General features: G+C 42.9%; 3 protein-coding genes across 6 annotated transcripts; 1 reads left to right on the top strand and 2 right to left on the bottom strand.

Moving 5' to 3' along the window:
* The first annotated feature begins 687 nt into the window (after window positions 1-687).
* On the top strand, window positions 688-10,788 carry LOC109633096 (discoidin, CUB and LCCL domain-containing protein 1). Of its 3 annotated transcripts, none has more exons than XM_020092693.2 (15): window positions 689-883; window positions 3,208-3,429; window positions 4,004-4,141; window positions 5,222-5,273; window positions 5,359-5,431; window positions 5,515-5,648; window positions 5,773-5,810; window positions 6,128-6,274; window positions 6,456-6,568; window positions 6,714-6,888; window positions 7,027-7,095; window positions 7,303-7,390; window positions 7,584-7,621; window positions 7,707-7,814; window positions 9,176-10,788. In XM_020092693.2, the coding sequence occupies exons 1-15, from the start codon at window positions 781-783 to the stop codon at window positions 9,622-9,624; spliced, it is 1,947 nt and encodes a 648-aa protein (XP_019948252.2). In that variant the 5' UTR covers window positions 689-780; the 3' UTR covers window positions 9,625-10,788. The 3 variants fall into 3 exon arrangements, with proteins under 3 accessions (XP_069393007.1, XP_019948252.2, XP_019948251.2); XM_020092692.2 differs by having other exon boundaries at window positions 7,704-7,814; XM_069536906.1 differs by lacking the exon at window positions 7,027-7,095 and having other exon boundaries at window positions 688-883; window positions 7,704-7,814.
* LOC109633097 (zinc finger protein 251) lies at window positions 9,859-13,917 on the bottom strand. Its single transcript, XM_069536907.1, has 3 exons — window positions 13,735-13,917; window positions 13,271-13,538; window positions 9,859-13,187 (listed from the first exon to the last, which is right to left on the bottom strand). Exons 1-3 carry the CDS (start codon window positions 13,759-13,761, stop codon window positions 11,689-11,691), a joined length of 1,794 nt encoding a protein of 597 aa, XP_069393008.1. The 5' UTR covers window positions 13,762-13,917; the 3' UTR covers window positions 9,859-11,688.
* Window positions 13,918-14,684: 767 nt separating this feature from the next.
* LOC109633095 (zinc finger protein 420) lies at window positions 14,685-19,731 on the bottom strand. Of its 2 annotated transcripts, XR_002202979.2 has the most exons (5): window positions 19,349-19,731; window positions 18,365-18,860; window positions 17,109-18,070; window positions 16,163-16,281; window positions 15,923-16,060 (listed from the first exon to the last, which is right to left on the bottom strand). XR_002202979.2 is itself a non-coding variant. In XM_020092691.2 (4 exons), exons 2-4 carry the CDS (start codon window positions 18,849-18,851, stop codon window positions 15,332-15,334), a joined length of 2,178 nt encoding a protein of 725 aa, XP_019948250.2. In that variant the 5' UTR covers window positions 18,852-18,860; window positions 19,349-19,731; the 3' UTR covers window positions 14,685-15,331. The 2 variants fall into 2 exon arrangements, 1 of the variants encoding a protein (XP_019948250.2); XM_020092691.2 differs by lacking the exon at window positions 16,163-16,281 and having other exon boundaries at window positions 14,685-16,060.
* Between the last annotated feature and the right edge of the window lie 479 nt (window positions 19,732-20,210).

Below are 20,210 nucleotides of genomic sequence, written 5' to 3'. Positions count from 1 at the left end.
GGGGTGGGTCAAAACACTCAGTCACCCCCAGAACGTTTTTGTTGTTTTTATCTGTCTCGGAAGAGGCAGTCCATTTATTTATCCCTAGAGCTTTGGTTGGGCCTTGAAATAGAATCTATCTATCTATCTATCTATCTATCTATCTATCTATCTATCTATCTATCTGTTGATTCATCTATCTATTCATCTTTCTATCTATTCATCTATCTATCTATCTATCTATCTATCTGTCGATTCATCTATCTATCTATTCATCTATCTATCTATCTATCTATCTATCTATCTATCCATCTATCTATCTATCCATCTATCTATCTATCTATCTATCTATCTATCTATCTATCTATCTATCTATCTATCTATCTATCTATCTATCAGGCAGGTCACATCTCTGCAGACACACCCTGGACACACACTTTTCCTTTCTGGAAGAAAAACATCCAGCATTAATCTTATATCTTTCCCCTCAGGCTGTCTCTGTCTCTGTCTCTGTCTGTCTCATACTCATAAACGTCAGGTGTCTCTATTCTGCCTGGGCATCAGGACATTCACCCACAAACCAGGACACACCCACAATCCACACCGCCCATATATGGGAATGGAATGCTTGGGATTCTTTGATTGACACCCCGGAGGAGCCAATGAGAGGTGGAGTTGTCGTCTCGTGGCCAATGGTAAATATGCAGAAGTTTGTGTCGGAACTTTTCAGTGAAGAAGCTCGAGCTGCCCCTCACTCTCACTGACTTCTCACTGACTTCTCCACGCAGAGCTGTGGAAACCATGTCCGCTGCGCGTGGAAACATCGGGGATGTTGTGACGTCTGTCGTTGCCCGTGTGTGGATCATATTCAGCGTCTGTTCCGCGGTGGTTCGCGGGCAGGAGGGTAAGAGAAGCTCTTCGTGGTTAGATACATGTCAAACATCTCGTTAGCCCTGCACGAATGTTAGCAGCTCGCACAGATGAATTGCTGCTGAGTTTTAAGTTCATGTGGTGAAGCTGAAGTCGGGAGATGCTTTAAAAGAAGCGGCAGAAGTGTTGAAAGTGCAAACGGTCAACAACAGGCTGTTAAACACCATTTACATCCTTCCTGAGCTAGTTATTCACTGTTCACTGTATTTTACATGAGCTACTTTCCCCAGTGTAAGCTAGCTGGGCCTGTTACACAAAACCCCTCACAGCTCTGACGTGTTCTGTGGTTTACTCTGCTGTCATTAGTTAATTATGAAGCTAGTATTAGCAAAACAAGTGTGTGGGTCAGTGGTAACATGCTGTGTGTCCAAAAGGTGCAGAGGGGGGACACGTGATGTCATGGTGGCATTCTTGACATACTCTTCCCTTGTCCATGTTTACCTACTGATCCCAGCTACAGGCTTACCTTTCCCACCGCAGCCAGAAGTGGACGTAGAGAAACAGTGTAACTGGTTCATCCACTAACCTGGGGTCAAAACACTACCCTAACCCTACCCACAGAACTTTTTTGTTGTTTTTATCTGTCTCTGAAGAGGCAGTTCGGTTGACTCACATCCGCAGATGATTCAGTCCATTTATTTATCCCTAGAGCTTTGGTTGGGCCTTGAAATAGAAATAGAAGGCATTTCGACCTCTGTGTTGTAACGTCCTGATTGAGCACAAGATAGAAGAAGGCAAGGTAGTGACAGGTAGCACAGGTGAACATCCTGTCTGCTAGCGTGGACCTGTAAGGACCTGCCAGCAACGCCTCGGATGGAAAACAATGTTGCGAGGTGTTTCGGATTGACTGTCTGCTCCCCTGCCACCCAGCGTGATTCCACTTTTCTACAATTCACCTTTGAAATGTATTGAACTGGTCTAAACGTCCTGTATGAAACTAGAAATCTGTTGGTTTGGAGACAGACAGGAGCTGAAAGGGTTCAGCGAGCAGGGGGCAAGATTAGCGGCCACCCAGAACTTCCTTGGCATTGCTGCCTCTGTGGCCTCCCAGCGGAAGGCGACAGATCCATGCTCTGTTGCCCACAGTTACAGTATGTGGCTGTGGCATTTCCAGGGGATCCCTAGGGAACCCAAGGAGGGGCAATAACATCTCAAGGTTTATGGTATTAGGAGCTGAAGAGCTGTCGGGAAGCAGGGGCTCGGCTGGTGTGATGCAGGATGTGTGTGACACAGAGCAAATGGAAGGTTATCCTCTTGTTGCCCCTCAACAAACCTCCAGGAACCATATATGGAAGACAGGGACTGGGAAGTTGTGCAGGCTTGAACGGACCCGGGTGCCTTTTTTATGTTTTGACCATTCTCGGAACTTGACATTTTTTGGGGGGTTAGAGTAATGTCTGCCGCCCCCACAGCACTTATCTCTGTGTGACCAGTGTCGGAATTGACTCATTTATTTTCTGTGACCAATGGGAATATAAGACGCTCTAAATATTTGTGTTTCCAGTTCCAGTTTAAGTGTTAGTCACAGCAGCCGCAGGTCAGAGGATGTAATGAATCAACATTCACAAAAATATGTAGAAACATATTCAGACTTTTGAAAAAATTAACATTTACTCAACAGCATCACCTGTTGTGTAATGTAATTAAGATATAAAATCTGCAATATGACCAGTGTACATGTTTAGAGTTTCTGAAGCTGTGTACTCATCACAAAGTTGTGTCATCTCACAGTTATGATCAGAAGAGTATAAACATGCCCTGGTCTGCTGTTCAGAGTAGACTCATTACTCATCTATCCTGAAATGAGGCTTGACAAAGCCCTTCATATTCTGTGTATTCACTAAAGGAAACGAATGATGAAAACTGTCTGCGGTTATGGGAGTTTGGCTTTGCTTAAGCTTGAAAATGCTCAGCCAGTAACTCCTCTCTTCTCACAGCTGTTTTAGAAGTAAAACGTCATAGTTATAAAAGATTATATTTTATATACACACATATGATACTGGTATCTACTAGCTGTGTAAGTTAGAACCTGTAATTACAGGGTTGACAGTACACTATACAAAAATTTCAAAGATTCCACGATAATGAAAAGAGTTCATTCTTTACCGAGACAACTTTTTTTTCCAAGAAAGTCATCAAGTTTTATTATTTTTAAAAGGCAGATTAGATGGATGGCAAATGGATAGAAACTCTCTCACCCTTTGGAACCAAATCAGCTAAACATTTCCCTCAATGTTAAGTATACATTTTCCTTGTGTTTCCTGCCACAGCCTCTCTATTGCATTTGTGTGATTTCAGGTGATGGCTGTGGACACACGCTACTGGGCACAGAGTCTGGTACCTTGGCCTCTCAGAACTATCCAGGCACCTACCCCAGTAACACTTGGTGTAAGTGGAAGCTTCGAGTGGCAGAAGGCCGCACGCTGCAACTCTTGTTTGGAGATTTTGACGTTGAGAGCAGCCCGGGCTGCCGCAATGGCTCCCTCGTGATCACAGACAAAAATGGAGAACGCTGGCTGGGTAAGTTAGTTCTCTTTGTTCGGGTTTTTATCCAATCAGCAGGTGTATTAGACATTACATCACGTGTACCCTCACTCTTTTTTACGTTCCATGTTATTACTCTGGCTCTCATAGGCGTGATTGTGGAATACACACAGGGCATGCCATTCCATTGACACATTGACAGAGGAGGCAAAGCTCATTTGCAACAGACAAATGCACTTTTTTAAACCAGGTGTATCAAGCCATGTCTTGAGGGTATGCAGGTTTGACAACCTACAAAAATTTAGACTGAGAGATTCAGGAGATAAAAATATTCAATAACTGCTTTTTGTCTTTATTATTGGATTCTGCTGAACCTGAGCATGTTTTTTAAATGACAGTCTGCATGGCTCTGATTTGCTATACAGTATTGTACGAGTTGGATGAGAGCATGTACATGTATTCTTTTCTGCTTCACTGGGTTTGTTAGTCGTATCGATACTTTTTCTGTAAACTGGAAATACATGTGCTTCTATATGGAGAAGTGTGCAGATGAGCAGCATTTGTGTTTGTGTGCTTTTAGAAATATGGCTTGTGCTCGTGTGCGTTGCAGGTCCAGTGTGTGGGAAGCTTGATGAATTGCAGAAGAATGTGACACTCAAAAGCAATGAAGTGATAATAACCTTCATGTCAGGGCTGCACCGCTCTGGACGAGGGTTTCTGCTGTCCTACACCACAGACCAGTATCAAGGTATGAGAGTCATTTGTGCACACTGATGTAAAGTCATGCTCGTCAGCTATGTTTAACTATTTGTGTATTTATAATATGTATGTGAATACTGTTTATTACCAGCTATGCGTTTCTATTGTGTCTTACAAATATGTAATCCTTGGTTTGAATTAATTCAAAAAAATCTTCTCATCAAAATTAACGCTGGTTTAGTTTTAAGACAGTTGACTGAGTGAATAATTATCCCTGTGTACTTGTGCGTCAATGTGTACACATGTGCGGCCGTGAGTGCATGAGTCACTGCTTATTGGCATTCATCCTCCATCACTATCTTTGCTCTGGCGTGTTTGCTCCGGAAACTGGAGTCAGACTCCTTCTCTCAGGCTGAATGGAATGAGGCCTCAGGCTGGATTTTTTTTTTCACCCCCCCTCCCCTTCACCAGCCTGTTAACCATTGCAAGCCCCATCCCATTCTGTGTTTGTCGCCATAAGGCATCTCAATACAGAGGGTTGTTGATTTAGAGGCTATAAAGTCCACAGATGGACCGTAACTTCACGTACTCTTCCAGGGCAACAACAGATTGTGATATGTGGGAACATCATTTTATTTGATAGTTCAATAGATTCAATAACAAAATAAAATAAAGGTTTAGTATGACTGCTAATCTATATTTAGAGTTAATTTCCTGTCCTCTGGATGAGGTATCCTGCCCTGTACTGTATGTATCATAGTTTCCTGTTGTTGCTGAGCAGTTTGTGAAATCCGGCCATGTCTGCAGCTAAGCCAGCGTTTAGACTTACAAACCACAGTCTGTTAACTATGATCACACACGGCCCATTTTCTGTACTCGTGAACTGTGACAAAGTCACAGTAACAAAGGCCATAGTCACATCAAGTGTGATGAGTGCTCATCCCCTAATTTAGCGCACGGATCGTGCTCGACTGTCTCACACAGAAACTGTTTGTGTGTTGCTGAGTGAGTGGCAGGGGGAGTATTATGTAAGCCTGAGATACCGAGTACCCATGCATACTATTAAAGAAAAGTTTAAATTCATTCTCACAAGTGTTTTTAACATCTGTCTGTCTTCTTCTTTTTACAGATCTCATTTCTTGTTTACAACGAGGATCTCATTTTAACTTGCAGTCATTTAGGTTAGCGGTTAACCTCTATGTTCTATAAATGAATCACTTTCAGTAGATTTATACTGTTGAATTGATTCATTCTGTTGTTTCTTAGCGTTTACTGCCCTGCTGGGTGTAAGAATGTCACAGGGGATGTGTGGGGGAACTCTGAACTGGGTTACAGAGATGTAAGTACGCTTCCTTTCTTTTGGCCAAGCTGATTTTTTAAGATAAACGTGCATCTAAAAACCACATTCACCCTCTTTCACAGACCTCAGTGCTTTGCAAGTCTGCTGTCCACGCTGGAGCTACGTCTGATAATATGGGGGGTCGTGTCACTCTGACTCGTGATAGAAGTCTCAAACACTATGAATCCACCTTTGCCAATGGAGTCCTCTCTAAAATGTGTGTTTGCTGATTTGGCAGTAAAGTCACAGATGCTGCCAATTAGCTCCAGCCTGGTTTAATGTATTTCTGATTTGTTCGGAATTTGTAAATGTACTGACATTTTGCCTGTCCTCTTTTGAAGGGGATCGTTATCTGAGAAGAAGCTGCTCTTCAGCCAAGGTATGATTCAAATTAGACATTTTTCCCCACAGGTTTATACTATTTTCCACATTTAAGTTTATTAACAAGAAGCCATTTTAAGCCATTTATTGTTTTAGGTTCAAAAATCTTCCATAATGTTTTATTTCTTTCACTTGAGTAAAAAAAATCAGCTTTTTTATTTATTTTACTATAGTGCACATTAGTCTGCAATAATGATCAGTAATAAAGTTTAAATGACTTCAATCAAGTAGCTTCTATCACCATATATAAAAACACTCCAAGCTACATACTGAACCATTTTCATCCCTCTATCCTCTCCTCTGGCCTCTACACAGAATGCAAAAACATCCTACCTGTTTCCGGCCTTAATTCCTCGACTTTCTGGAACATAAACAGCCATGAGTTCCCATTCTGGACAGCAGAAAATAATGATGCCAACCCATGGGTGGAGCTGGAGCTGAGTGATAGAAGCACCATCACAGGTATGTTATAAATGTCAGTATTCAGTATTTTTGGGGGGAAATAATTGACAATATCAAAACAACACAAAATCACCAGCCTTTCCCTTTAAATGTGTACATTTCTACAGCATTGTTTCAGCATTATGTCACACCATTATCTTTTCCTAAATGTTGATCTAAAACATGTCTACTGCTCCCTCAGGAATTATAACAATTGGATTCACGGAGTACTACACAGAATCCTACATTCTTCATTTCAGCAAAGACAGAAAGAACTGGAAGCTCTACAAAAGTGCTTTCAGCAAAGAAAGAAAGGTATGAATTACAGTGGATTGATGTTCCCTTGTTGATTCTTCCTGAGTTTCTAACAGTCCTGAGCTTGCGTGGCAGCTGACTTTGTCCTACAGGCTTCATGGTGTTATTCTCTGTGAATAATTAACTTGGTTGTTATGGTTCCCAGGTGTTTCAGGCGTATAACGAGGGTCACCTCAGGGTTCTCAACAGCTTGTTTCCACCTGTGGTTGCTCGGTTCATTCGGCTAAAGCCGCTGAGCTGGCATGGCAGAGCCTCAGCTCAGGTCCAGGTCCTGGGTTGTCCTGTAACAAAGCTCACACCAAGGTCCCACTCACCTCAAGGTAGGCATCAGTCCCCAGTCTCACAATTTATCCAGAATAAACTTAATCTATTCACATGATTTGTTCAGCAGTTTAGTTTTCCTGACCTAAAGTTTTTCTGTGCTGCTGCATGTCCGACTGAATCTACATCGATTAAAGTTACCTTGGGAATGCCGCGCCCAAGCCCCTCTCCCACCCCCACAAAGAACCCAGTGTTAGTGGAGACAAGTATGAACTTCTATCACACTCTAATTAATCTACATGTGAACAATGATAATTAATAGCAGTCTGTTTGGAGAAGGATACTTGTCACATGAGTAAACAACTAAAAATGTCCTTTCTTCTGTCATTCAAATCTGTGTACATTGCAATAAAGTGTGTCCTTACTCATACTTGTACAACTGTTTACTCACTTTGATTCTTGTGCTCCTGCAGGCAACAGTCAGCCGGTAATCGTGGCAGTGGTCCTGGGGTTGATAATATGCGTCATTTGTTTGTTTGCTGGTGTCTGGTGGAAGAGAAGGTACTGTATTTCTTTTTGAACTATTATGAAATGATTTATTTGTACATTTTAAACCAACTCAGGATTTTATGACACACATACTGTAACATACTGTCCCTCTAAATATATTTAAAAAACTGTTCAGTCTATGAAATGTCAAAAAACATCTATGTATGTACATTTCTGAAATGTTTTGTGGTCTTCCTCCGTACAGAAAAAAAGAATCACAAATGAAGTACTCTTTATCTAAAGGTAAGTCAAGTGCTGTTGTGTTTTTTCCAATAACGTTTTAATCTCTTGCTAAAAAAGCCTCTGAATCTGTTTGCGTGTCAAGTAGGTTGTCAGAGTTTCCAGGCAAAGAGTGTCCCCTGCACGCAATCTGAGCTTTTCTCCTACCCTCTGGAGCGAAATGTCCACGATGCTCTACCTAGCCCTCCTCTCAATGGTGAGAATTCATGTACATTTTCTATAAATACTTTTTTAAGAGAACAGGGAGCAAATCAATCTTTCTAGAAGTACTATCAGCTGCTGTCTTTTTCCTTTTTTCTGCAGCGCATGTAGAATTGATGTCAAGTTCCTCCATTTTTTTCTCCATTCAAACCGTGTGGTTTCAGTGGTCAGTTTGAGGAGCTCATGCCAGGCCTGACAGGCAAACAGCTCCCTTCACGAGATGGCCATTCTTTCCCCCGGCTCAGCCCATCACCCAGTCACAGTATAAACATTCCTTTCTTTGGTCCACAGAGCCTCTCTGAAAGAGACCCTTTAATTGGAGCTCGATAAAGAGTGCTCAGCCTACTCCCCACCACCACCTCCACCAGTTACCCTCTGTGCCTCCCCCCCTTCCCTTCTCCCAGTGAGGGGGCCCTTCACTGAAAGGTCCAGTGATAAACAGGACAGAGGGTCAATGCTAAGACAAAATACAGCTCTCACTAAAGCCGGTCTAATTAAAATAGTTCTGGCTCTGAGGATCCCTGCCGGCCCTTGAGTAAGGTCTAGGCCTCCCACACCACAGCCTCTTCTGCTGGGGCGAAGAGTAGGGTCTGGTCCCCCCCCCGCTACTGCTATTGAGACACAAATAAGCAATAGGAAGTGGTCCCCTTAGTGAAAGGACCAAGCTATGTGGTGAAGGTAATGGTTTCATACAAACATTTTTATCACAGTAGCAGTGTATTAGTGGGGATGCAACAATATCTTTAAAAGCTCATATAAGACACTGGCTGTTTTAAAGAGTGTAAACGATGTACAACTCGAATAGTTCAGCTACTTGGCTAATCTTAAATATTTCGACCACATCTCACAGCAAAGAAGACTCAAAAAGTGATCAGTACACAGAGACATACATGATGGCTGGTAACATTAAGAAACTGACCGCAAGAGTATAAAGTATGGTAGTATTTCTTGTAGACAGATGGATGACAGTATTGATATTGCTCTCCCCTCTGTCTGCCCCATGTAGGCTGTACCTCCAGTAGCAGGTTCGCTTAGCTTAGGGAACAAACTCTGCCTCTAAAGCTATAAAACCTAAAATGTAAAAATGAGGATCCACAGTGATCAGTAGCTTTGTGCTTAAACTTGAAAAGTGCTGTATAGATAAATTGTATTTTTATTTTAACTTCCTTGAGTCTCAACTGGTGGTCTCAACACAGTACAGCAAGTTGGCCAAATAACAGTATTTAATAATATGCGTAGGTCTAATTTTGGACTGGTGTTTTAATCTAATCTGTGCAGTACACTGGTGTTTGTTGTATCTCTCATGAATAGAAACTCAGTCTGACTCATTTGTATTCATCCTTTCATTCTCTCCAGACTACGCAGAGCCCACTGTTGCAGCTCTTGGACAGAAGGTTGGGTCGACATTTAGACCCTCCTCAGACGAGGGCTACACCACCCCCTTCATCTTGAACCATTATGACACTCCTGGCAACCTGCCAGAGTATGCCGAGCCACTTCCCCATGAATCCGAGTACGCCACCCCATTCGGCGATCAGCCCTCTGAGTCCAACCTGGCAAATTTGACTGGGATGCTTCAGAGCAATACACACAGACCTCCTGTGCCAGTGCCACTGCCCGCGGCTAGTGCCAGGACAACATACAGCCACGCTCAGTATGACTGCCCCTCACACAGAATTCTATCCAACGGTTATTGCACTCCTGCTGTACACGTCAGTGGCCCAAGAACCGTCAGCGCAGTCTACGCTGAGCCCAAGTCATGTGACTCTTTATTACAGAATCACACATACGAGGAGCCTTTGTGAGCTCAACTCGGACACAGAGAACATAAAGACTCTCTTGAGCTAAACGTGCAGTGGGACCAAAGGAGCACTAACACTGACAGAGCTGAACTTCCAGTGAGGAGTCACTTTGGACCTCTATGCATATGTGATGTTACAGAATAATCTGAAAAACATGTGGACAGTTATTTCCCTCCAGGAAATATGTATTTGTACAGTGGAAATATCCTATGATGCACAAGGAAAGTCCAGGTTCAGTTGTGTCTAAGATAATGTTTATTGATGTCAATTGTCATCACACGCTGCACTTTCAGAAAACACATACAGTAATGTATGTGTCAGTCTGTTTTAACAGGTTAATGCAAACAACTGAATGTAACTTGAACATTTCAACATGTTTTGTAAAAGGGGAAACATTTAAGAAGCACTATGAATGGTTCACTGTAACAAAGTGGTTAAGATGTTGCTGTGATTTTAAAAACATTGGGTGGCTCTCTGAATATCTAACAATTATATTGTTGTCTTCAATCTGCTGGTTGTTGTTCCTCACAAAACCTATATCCATTTATAACATACATAGTAAAGTAACAAACAAACACTGGTTTAAAATAAATGTTTAAATTATGGTATAATACAGAAAGGCACAACAGGCAAGCTTATGTCATTATTGGGACAGAGGACTTTAGATGTGATCCAAACTACTGCAGTGTCCTTGAGCAGGACTCGAACAAACTCGAGAGCTGTCACCACAACAACAAAACCTTAAAACTGGAGAAGGCTGCTAGTGTGTGGCCTCTTCATTGCTTTTCGATTTCTGTTATTTAACAGCATCTTAACCACAAATGAGAAGCACAAATAAAGTAAAAGTATGTTCTAAGAGTCATAAACAGCGAAATAACAATTAAATTTAACCGATAGGACATTGCTGTTACGCACACTGATTGCCTTAAGAGTAAAAATACAAAATATATATTTAAGTAAAAACTTTTTTGATTACAATAAGACCAGGTGGCAGAGACAGTCCTCCATTATATCTGGAACTAAATGTTTGTAATTTCTTGGGAAAAAACTTTGGGGCCACATTTAGCGATTTTTTTTTTGTGTGGCTATCATAAAACAAGAAGAATACAACTTCTTCCACTGCTGGATAAGGCACAATAAAAACATCTAAAAACGGTTCAGACATTGGCCTGGTGTGTGGGTGTGTTATTGCAGCAGTGACGTCCTTCAGGTTATTTTCAGATCGATTTAAAGCCAATAGCATGAAGCTACACAGACCTGAATATCTCACTAATAGAAAAATCTAGTATTTATCAATAACATGCTGAAAAACTATTAATTTAAACTATTTTGCTTTGATAATAGGAACAAGTGCATATTAGGTGTATAGAATCTCTCCTTGCAATCCTTTAAGGGGTGACAATTTAAAGTCTATTTAAGGAAAACGTATTTTAAATCCACATAGTAGCTCAAAAAGATGTAGTAGAAATACCAAAGACTATATATATATTCCACACAAATATTTTTCAACACTTAGAAATGTTACAAACTTTGGTGTTGTTGATGCACCAACAACATTTATTCTAGGCATGTTCTGATATCGATACCAGAAATGGAAATACTGCCAAAAATGTCAGGTCAGGCATCGGCAAGAGAGCAAATCTATGTACCAATCCAATACCAGATCTTTAAATTATATTATTTTCACCCAAACTGCAATTTTCCAAACAGCTGCAGCAGAAGTAGTGATTTCCAGTAGCATAGCATTACCCAGAGCTAGCTAAAATGTCAGTAATTAGGAAATATTTCCCACTGAACAGTCCCACGTAAAACAGCAGCACGTATTGTGTGCAAGACTTCAGTTTTGAAGGGTGGCACAAAAATTGTGGACACCAATGAAAGCTACCCTCACTTCCATGCAAGGTTAGTAACTTACAGCTTGTTGTTTAATTAAATGTAGTGGAATCTGATTGGTATTTGTTATTGGCTGATACGCAAAGTCCAGGTATTAGACTCTGTATCGGGAACGGAAAAATGGTATCAGAACAGCTCTCATTAATTCACTCTCCCCTTTTACCCCGGACCCGCTCATTTGTTCTTAACTCGTCCCTCTGCTCCAATCCCCTCCACCTCATCTCTCCCCTCAGAGGAGTAGTGCTCCAGGGTCTGGTGTCTGTTCCTGGATGGAGCATCTTTAAAACGCAGGCCACAGTCTTCACATGCGTACAGAAGCCCCTCTCTGTTACTGCCTGGGTTTCTTGCTTCAGCAGCAGTCGACGCAGCAGATTCTCTGGAAGTTGCAGCTGGATGCAATTCATTATCCGTCCTATTAGGTGCATTTCGCCCAACACTGGCTGGGGGCAATGTCCTGGGATGACCCTGGCCTGCTGCCCCACGATGCGCTCCCCCAGCCCCAGCTTCCCCGGCATGTTCAAACGCCAGGCCGTGAACTGTGCGGTAGTGGAAGCGGATCCCAGAGCGGTTGGAGAAGCTTTTCCCACAGAGGCTGCAGATAAAGGGCCTCTCTCCTGTGTGGATGCGGGTGTGAATCTTCAAAGCCCCCGACTGCGTAAAACATTTCCCACACTGGCTGCAGCGGTAGGGCTTCTCTCCAGTGTGGGTCCTCTGGTGGGCCCGGACCCCTGCGAGATGGGGGAACCCTCTGCCACAAAATCCACAGGAATACGGCCTCTCCCCTGTGTGAATCCGCCTGTGGATCTTCAGGGCCCCTGATTGGCTGAAACTCTTCCCGCAGTCAGAGCAGGTGTAAGGCCGGGCTCCGGTGTGCACGTTGAGATGGATGCGCAGGTTGCTATGGGAGTTGAAGGCCCTGCCGCATTCTGTGCAGAGGAAGCCCGATGGCTTGTGGGTGTGCTCGGAGCGCTGGTGCTGCAGCAACTGGGACGGTCTTGAAAAGGAGGCAGAGCAGTGCATGCAGGGATGCAGCGACAATAGCGAGGCAGTCGTCCTACCTCTCTCCTCCCGCTGCTGTGTTTGTTTGTGCTGGTGCTGGAAGATCTGAGGGCAGGTGGGAATGGAGCGCTGGCAGGAGAAGCAGGGAAAGGGACCAGAGAGCTGCGGGGAGTGAGAGTGGGCAAGCTGAGGGCAGGAAAAACAAGAGGTCAAAGGGCAGTGGTGGTGATGAAAATGATGATGGGCGTGGGTGTGAGAAAATGGCGAGTCTGGGCCATCCGGGCTGCTTGGTAACTGACCGCAGGTCTGGAGGCTGCGGTGGCAACACAGGCAGGGAAACACAGAGAGACTGGACAAGGAGCTTGAGGACGCTCTGGGTGGATGAGTCTCTGAGTTCTGGTCCGAGCTCTGGGCTCCTCTGTCTGCATCCTCCCCCTGCAGTCGGCCGGACGTCCTGGTCCCTAACTCAGATGAGCCGGCACTGCTGCTTTGTTCGATGGTGTCCGGGAGGCACATGCTGAGGCTGACCGGAGCTGTGCTGCTGAGGTCTTTGGGGTGGCACACAGCGTCTGACCTCGCTGCCGAGGACAGAGATTGTCTGGGTTTTAAAGTCTCAAAGGAAGGCGGGGATGTGGAGTAAGGGCAGCCAGGGCAGACGCAGGCATGATGCACATCTAAACATGAAGAAAACAAGACTCTCAATGATAATAATCTTTGACAGAAAACGCCCAAAACAAACCTTTGCATGACCCCTGACCTTCTCTCCTGTCTCTGGCCTCTCCTTTCCTCTGAGTTGACCCAGACTGGGTGTGTCGGCCAGCCTCTGCGCCCGTCTTGTCCTGAGCAGGTGGAGGATGTTGTAGAGGCTCGAGCGAAGCAGCTTTAAACCCCAGAGTCGCACCACCACCACCTACACTCATGCCCCAGGCTGCGTTCAGCACATCTGGCTGATCCTTGGAGGTGTTTCCAGATGTGATGAGCTCGCCAATGAACTGATGCATCTCCATCCAGGAGCACGGAGCATGCTGCGTGAAGCACAGACACGTGAGTTCAGCTGTACAGAGACACGGTGTGTACAGATAACTGCAGGCTGACAATCAATTTAACGGTACATGAAGCACATTGTTAGCTTCTCTCACAACAGACCAATGCAACGTCAACCCGTTTAGCTAACTCAAATCAAATGTAAAGCTAACTCAAATAGCATCGTCACACACTTACAATGTCGTTACTCTTGTCTTTGTCCATGAAGTCAAACAAACGCTGCTGCTGGCGACAGTTAATCTTCACATCAACACTCTCAGCTCTTCAGAAACGTGTTAAAAACAAAGGAAGCGACACAAACACACGTTTTTCACAACACGATTTCATCTGTGCTACAGCTTTTGGTTTTTTCCTTACCTTAGCTTCTACCATGTTTGTGATTGGCTTAACGTGATAGTCTTCCGGAATTATAACCAATCATCGCTCTTCACGGCTAAGTCTAATCCAATCAGATGCGGGGTAGGGGAGGGTCTTCTTCCTCCGAGAGTTGGAGGGTAAAAATAACACTTCCTGTTACATACGTCACATAACAGACATGATAGTATTTCCGGGGTTTATTTTCCAATCCTGTGATGATCTTTATATACAGTCTATGGATGGGAGATGTTTTTCCTTCTTGTAAATATAAAAATATAAAAAACTATATATATATATGTATATATATATATATATATATATAGTCTTAATGTAAAATTATTCTCCTAGGACTTAAGAGAATACTTTTACATTATATTTGAAAGGTAGAGGTTTATTTTTAGCTTTGTGAAATTGTGAAATCTTGAATCTGAATGTCTTAGATGACATCACAGGAGCAGTATAGATGCATTTTATGTTCTTTTTACATTTAAAGAAGTCACCACTTACTTCACTTGTATCGGATTTGGCTGCAACGCTGTTTACCCCTGAAACTCCAGAAGTGTTTTGTGGACACAAACCCTTCACCCACCCCTCCATCGGCATAGTGGTGAGTAGATAATGAGTGAATTTTCATTTTTGGGTGGACTTAGCCCTGAAACAGCCCTGTGAATTTGTGAGGACCAGCCAAAATGTCTTCACAATGTTGGTATTGAACAAACCCCCCTGATAGATTTACAAACAAAAAAAATAATGTCAACACTCACATTAGCTAATATTGCATAAGAACATGTTTATTTGCATTTAGAAAAACATAAACATACCTGCCGACTTTTCGATAAGTATTATTATAATATCAATGAGAGGTGCTGTTATTTGCTTATTTATTCATCAATACAATACTTAACATGGAACTAAAGGTAAAGTATATATAGGCAAAAACGCATCCATTTCAAGTTTTCAGCTGAATACCAAGAAACCCCGTGTTTTCATTTAACTTAATAATAGATCCACAAACCCAATGTACACTACATAGACTTTATAATTATTACAGTACCATTTTGCTCTGGTGGTCAGAGTTACAAGTCTTATTCAGAAATAAAATTTTGTCAAATGGAGATCGGAAAGTTTTGTTAGGAATCAAAGAACAAAACAATCCGTCTTTTCTTACAGCAAAAGTCATACAATCATCCGATAGAGGTTCTGATCGAGATATAAATCCACTCATACACAAAAGAAATTCTGCTTTGTCATTTATCCACATTCAAAAATAACCAGGCAAGTCTATGAAGGGTAGAAAATGTAACCAAAGAATATTTTTTTCTGCCTTCAGCGCATTTAATTTCTCTTTATCCAAACATGCAAGGTGTGAAACGTCAACCTCCATCAGAATTTCTTTCTCTGGCATCCTGTTTATGAGCTAGCAGGACTTTGCAGACCCTAAATCACAATCCAAGCCATCAGACTGAGGCTCTTTCTTAATATCCACAATTAGTTCAGATGAAGTATTAAGAGGGGAGAGATCCTTCGGGTCCATTTTGCACTGCTTCACTTCAGTTCCTGCCTCTCCTGGATTTGTTGTAACAGTTGCTTCACTGTCACTGCTTTTGCAAACTTTTTTTCCTTTTTCATTAGTCTCTCCTGAGATTTCAAATTCTTGAGGCTCATTTTTAACAGTGTGAAGAGGAATGTCCCTCAGAGCAGACTTGGATGAGTCACACTTTTTAGACAAATCCAAAGGTGCTTCACATTCTGGATCCTGTTTAATACCAGATGCCAAATCTAGAGGGGTGTTCAGCTCCACTCCCAGAGCAGCATCCACTCCTAGGTGTGTAGAAATTGCAGGTGAGAGGGGATCGCCATTGCTTTCAGTTGGACACACAGGAAGAAACAAAACAAGTTTAACACCAGGGGGCGGGTTTTTGTCAAGGGTTAGTTTCCATAATCTGTCTGGTGGACCAGAGCCAGGGGACACATCCTCTGCCACAAGTCCAGGACTAACAGATTCTTTAACAGGTCCAGCAGCTTTGTTGCAAACAGTGGCAGGCATGGCGACTACGTTTGCTGAACTTGATGAGTCTGGTTTTGCACTGAGCTTCTTTTTCTCAGATGAAGAGGTCTTTGAAGCCTGATGCTTTTTGGCAGCACTCTGAAATGGGAAAGACAACAGACAAATACCAGTTACCAAACATATTATATAATACGTTAGTGTGACATGCCAATACAACCGACAGGGTTTTTAAAGTTATACCTAAGGCTCATTTAGGTCACCTCTACGAAAAGAGATACGTCCATTTAAAACAATGTAAACATCACTGTCCACATACTTCCATCCGTTTGTTGTTGGGTGGTTGTTCAGCAATGCATCCACTAGAGGGCAGTGCAGAATCGAGAGTTTATGACATCAACAAACATTGCAACAGCAGAGGAGGTTGTAATATTGCAACTGAGGTTTGTCTGTTTCCTCGGATGAAATAACATCATACAGATTCCTGTGGTTTCTTACTGACTCACAGTCTCACTTCAAAAAATTCTGCTATTGTTGATATTTCTTTATGTCTTATGCTTCCTTTTTTTACCATTAGCCAAATAGCAAATAATTTCACAAAATGTCAAACTATTTTTGTTGTGTGTTAGTTACTGGTAAGTGAATAAACCCCAATAACCAACATTTTCTGCTCACCTACATTCTATTTAAAAAACACTTTGACAGAAAAATCCACAAAAAAGTGACCTACCACTAGCACTGAGTGCATTAAACAGTTCAAGTGTACTAGTATCCTGGTATTATCTCATTTATTCAAATGATGCGTCACAAAAGTAAACATCTCAGTTTTAAAAATTGGATCTGCTATCTTGAGAATCCAGGAAGTATTTTCTAGGTTAGAGATTGACAAACAATGAGCTAAATGACCAGTAGATCATCAGAAAGAAGATCTGTGTCCATATTTAAGAAAAATTTGTTCAAACTTCTCCAGTGTGACCCCACCATCACAACTATTTAATTGACATTTTAGTCAATTTAAATTGAACTACTGTTTCAGTTTTAATTTCATGAGGTTGAATCATTTGAAGTTGATTTAATCAAGCTCAAATTAAATCAACAGCTGCATGGAGGTCCGAGATGTATCTTTACCGAAAAAGAAAACAATGCTTTAGAAAATAGGTGACTGCAGTAAACAGTATTATTGTCTTACCCCAGGCTGAGGTGTTTTTCCACAGGTCTTGAGGTGGCTGTCATAGTTCCACTGGTGGGGGAAACCCAGTCCGCAGCTCTGACAAAGGCAGGGTGACTGACCGGCATGACCGCCCATGTGGGACATTAACAGCAGGGCCGACCGGAAACCCTTTCCACATTCAGCACATTTCAGTACCCTCTGGTGAGCACCGGCATGCTGCTTAAGCTCTTCTGAACTATCGAACATCTGTCCGCACTCCAAGCATCTGATCTCATCCCCTTTAGGCTCCTGGTTGCCCCAGCAGCCTGTGTCCTTTTTGTGCTGCTGGAAGTCCTGCTGACTAACAAACTCTCTCAGACATGCCACACAGTGAATACGTTCAGGTTCACACTTGTGTTGGTGGTACAGCACTGCCAGGCGGAAGTGGCAGCGGCATCGTACGCAGGTGTAAGGCAGCAAACCAAGGTGGGAGAAGCTGTGTTTCAGGAGAGCATTCTTCCTAGTAAAGGTCTTTGTGCAGTCTGTGCATTTTAAAGTGTGGTGGCACAACTTCTTCAGGTGGCGCGCTAGGGATTTTGAAGAGGAGAAATTGCGGCCACACACTTTACAAACAACAGGCACCATACATTTGTGTAACCGCACATGAGACTCGCACAACTTCAATGATGTAAACACACGTTTACACAGGTCGCACTCGTAGAACTCATTCTCCAAGTGAGTATGCGTCAGGTGGACATCCAGATCCTTCTGTGATGCAAAGCTCACGCGACAAACTCTGCAGGCGAGACGGCCCACTTTGGTCTCAGCATGTGTGCGCAGATGAACACGGTAGTTGTGAATCTGGCAGAAGCGCTTCCCACATTCAGCACAACAATAAGGGCGTGCTCCGGTGTGCAGGTTCATATGATCCTGCAGCTCTAATTTGGAGGGAAGCTGGAGATTGCAGACACTGCAGCTGTAGCTGTCTGAAGGACTCGACTCTGGAGAAAGGTGGAAAAAAAAACTGATATGGGATAGATCATGATCAAATATGTACACTAAGCATACAGGTCTAAATGTAATATTAGAAATAATCAGAAGACTGATATATTCTGGTTTAGATGGTATCACCATATATCAGATTTAAAAAGGAATAAATGGTCTATAATTTCATTACTGTTAAATAATGGAAAAATAATTTAGTACACGACAAGCATTGAGACTCTAAAATCAGTCAGGACTAGTATATCTGTACATATTGTATTTTAATTGTACATTTGTAGTTTCAGTCTTACCATTGTTTATGCTGTCTTCTTCCTCCTCATAATCATCTTCTATGTCAACCTCTTCTTCCTCAAACACATCTGAAACTTCACTGTCGTCTGAGTCATCCACCACACCCTGCTGCTCCTCTTTTGAACCGTCCTGCGCAGCTTCTGCATTGTGAACACCTTCCTGTTCGTCTTCTTTCTCTTTATCGATCAGCTGTGGCTCATCTGTCTGTCCAGCGGTGGGAACATCCACTGTGCTCTCTGACAGCTCTACCTGTGCAGCCTGGTCATCTTGCACACTCTGTGCAGGAGCTAGCCTTTTACCATGAGCGGTTCGTTTTTCTGGACCCACTTCCTCGCCATCCAGTGACAGCAGTCTTCGTTTGTGTGTGTTGGAGAGAGGGCTGGCAGGGTGACCGGACACCTCTCGGACTGAGGTGTCCGGTGGCTGCAGGATGCCAGGAAATCCCAGCTCCGTTAGCTGGATATCAATGGTGTATTCAATGGACATGACTGCTGGCTGGGTGACACACAGAGGGACAGGCATTCAAATAAATAGCATTTGATGGTAATGGATTCAATTTTAAAGGTTCAGTGTGTAGAATTTAGTGATATCTAGCGGTGAAGTTTCATGTTGCAGTTGAACACCCCTCACCTCACCCTCCCCTTCCAAACATGAGAGAGAACCTGTGGTAGCTTCAGTTGTCATAAAAACTCAAAAGGTGTTTAATTTGTCCAGTCTGAGCTACTATAAAAAAAACATGGCAGCCTCCGTGGAGGACCCGCTTCTGATGTAAATATAAAGTATTCAAATATAAAGGACCCATTCAAGGGTAAAGAAAACAATCTGTGCAATTTAGATGAAACACACAAGAAAAAAATCATCACTGCGATTATTTATATATTCCGCCAATCGATCCCTAAACCTCACACACTGAGCCTGTGAGATATAACATTTAAGTTGATTACGAAACTAGACTCATGAACAAAATATTCATTTGTCCCAACCTGACGAGCGACTACATGTGTGACACGTCCTCCAGCTCTTTGTTTCCTTCTTTCTCCGATTTGCGACAGAAGTTGGCAAACAACTTCTCCATGGAAATTCTTCTCCCGACACACCCGGGCACCCAGCCGGCCACCTCGCTCACCTGGCGGGAGGAGCCTCTGACAAACAGCGCGTGCTTCAGAACAATGGGGACATTCGCTTTCTCCTCGACATCAGCTGCTTCGCGTCGGTGTCAAAAACGACTTTCACACGTAGATAAAACACAAAACTAAGAGAATCGATGAGACTGCGCGATAACCCAGCGATGAAAAGAGCCGAGCAGGAAGATGTACATCCACTGGACCCGATGATCGACGAGGGCTGAATGAGGAAAAGAGACAACAAATGAAGAGCCGCAAGAGGAGATCTGACCGCGCGTACACCCCCAGTGTCATGGAGGGGTACTACATGTCCAAACAGCAACAGCTATTCTACCAAGGAGGTGATTAATGTGCAGTCTACGGAGTCTAAGAAGGTACATTAACCAAAAACACAGAGTTATGCCCAGTCCTGTACATAGCTTGATGAAAGGTACAGACACCCATCTACTGACCTCTATGCCGGTGGAGGGATGGGTAACTTAACACCACTGCAAGTGTCTGGTACCAGGTAGTGAACAGGTATTCTATTCAAATACAAATACAACATTCTCACTGGGATGAACAGCTGACATCTGAATATGCAAAGAACCTAAAAAAATATTCCCTGGCATTTTCCAATCAGGCTGTTGGGTAGGAAAGAATGGTCTTGACATTAAACTACAGGCTTATTTGATATGCAGTGTGTGTGACTACAAATACTGAGATCAACACTTACAATATA

Source organism: Paralichthys olivaceus, chromosome 13 (assembly GCF_024713975.1).
Source record: "Paralichthys olivaceus isolate ysfri-2021 chromosome 13, ASM2471397v2, whole genome shotgun sequence".
Classification (NCBI taxonomy): Eukaryota; Metazoa; Chordata; class Actinopteri; order Pleuronectiformes; family Paralichthyidae; genus Paralichthys; species Paralichthys olivaceus.
The sequence above is the reverse complement of the archived record's forward strand: the minus strand, read 5'-3'. Positions and strand labels throughout refer to the sequence as shown.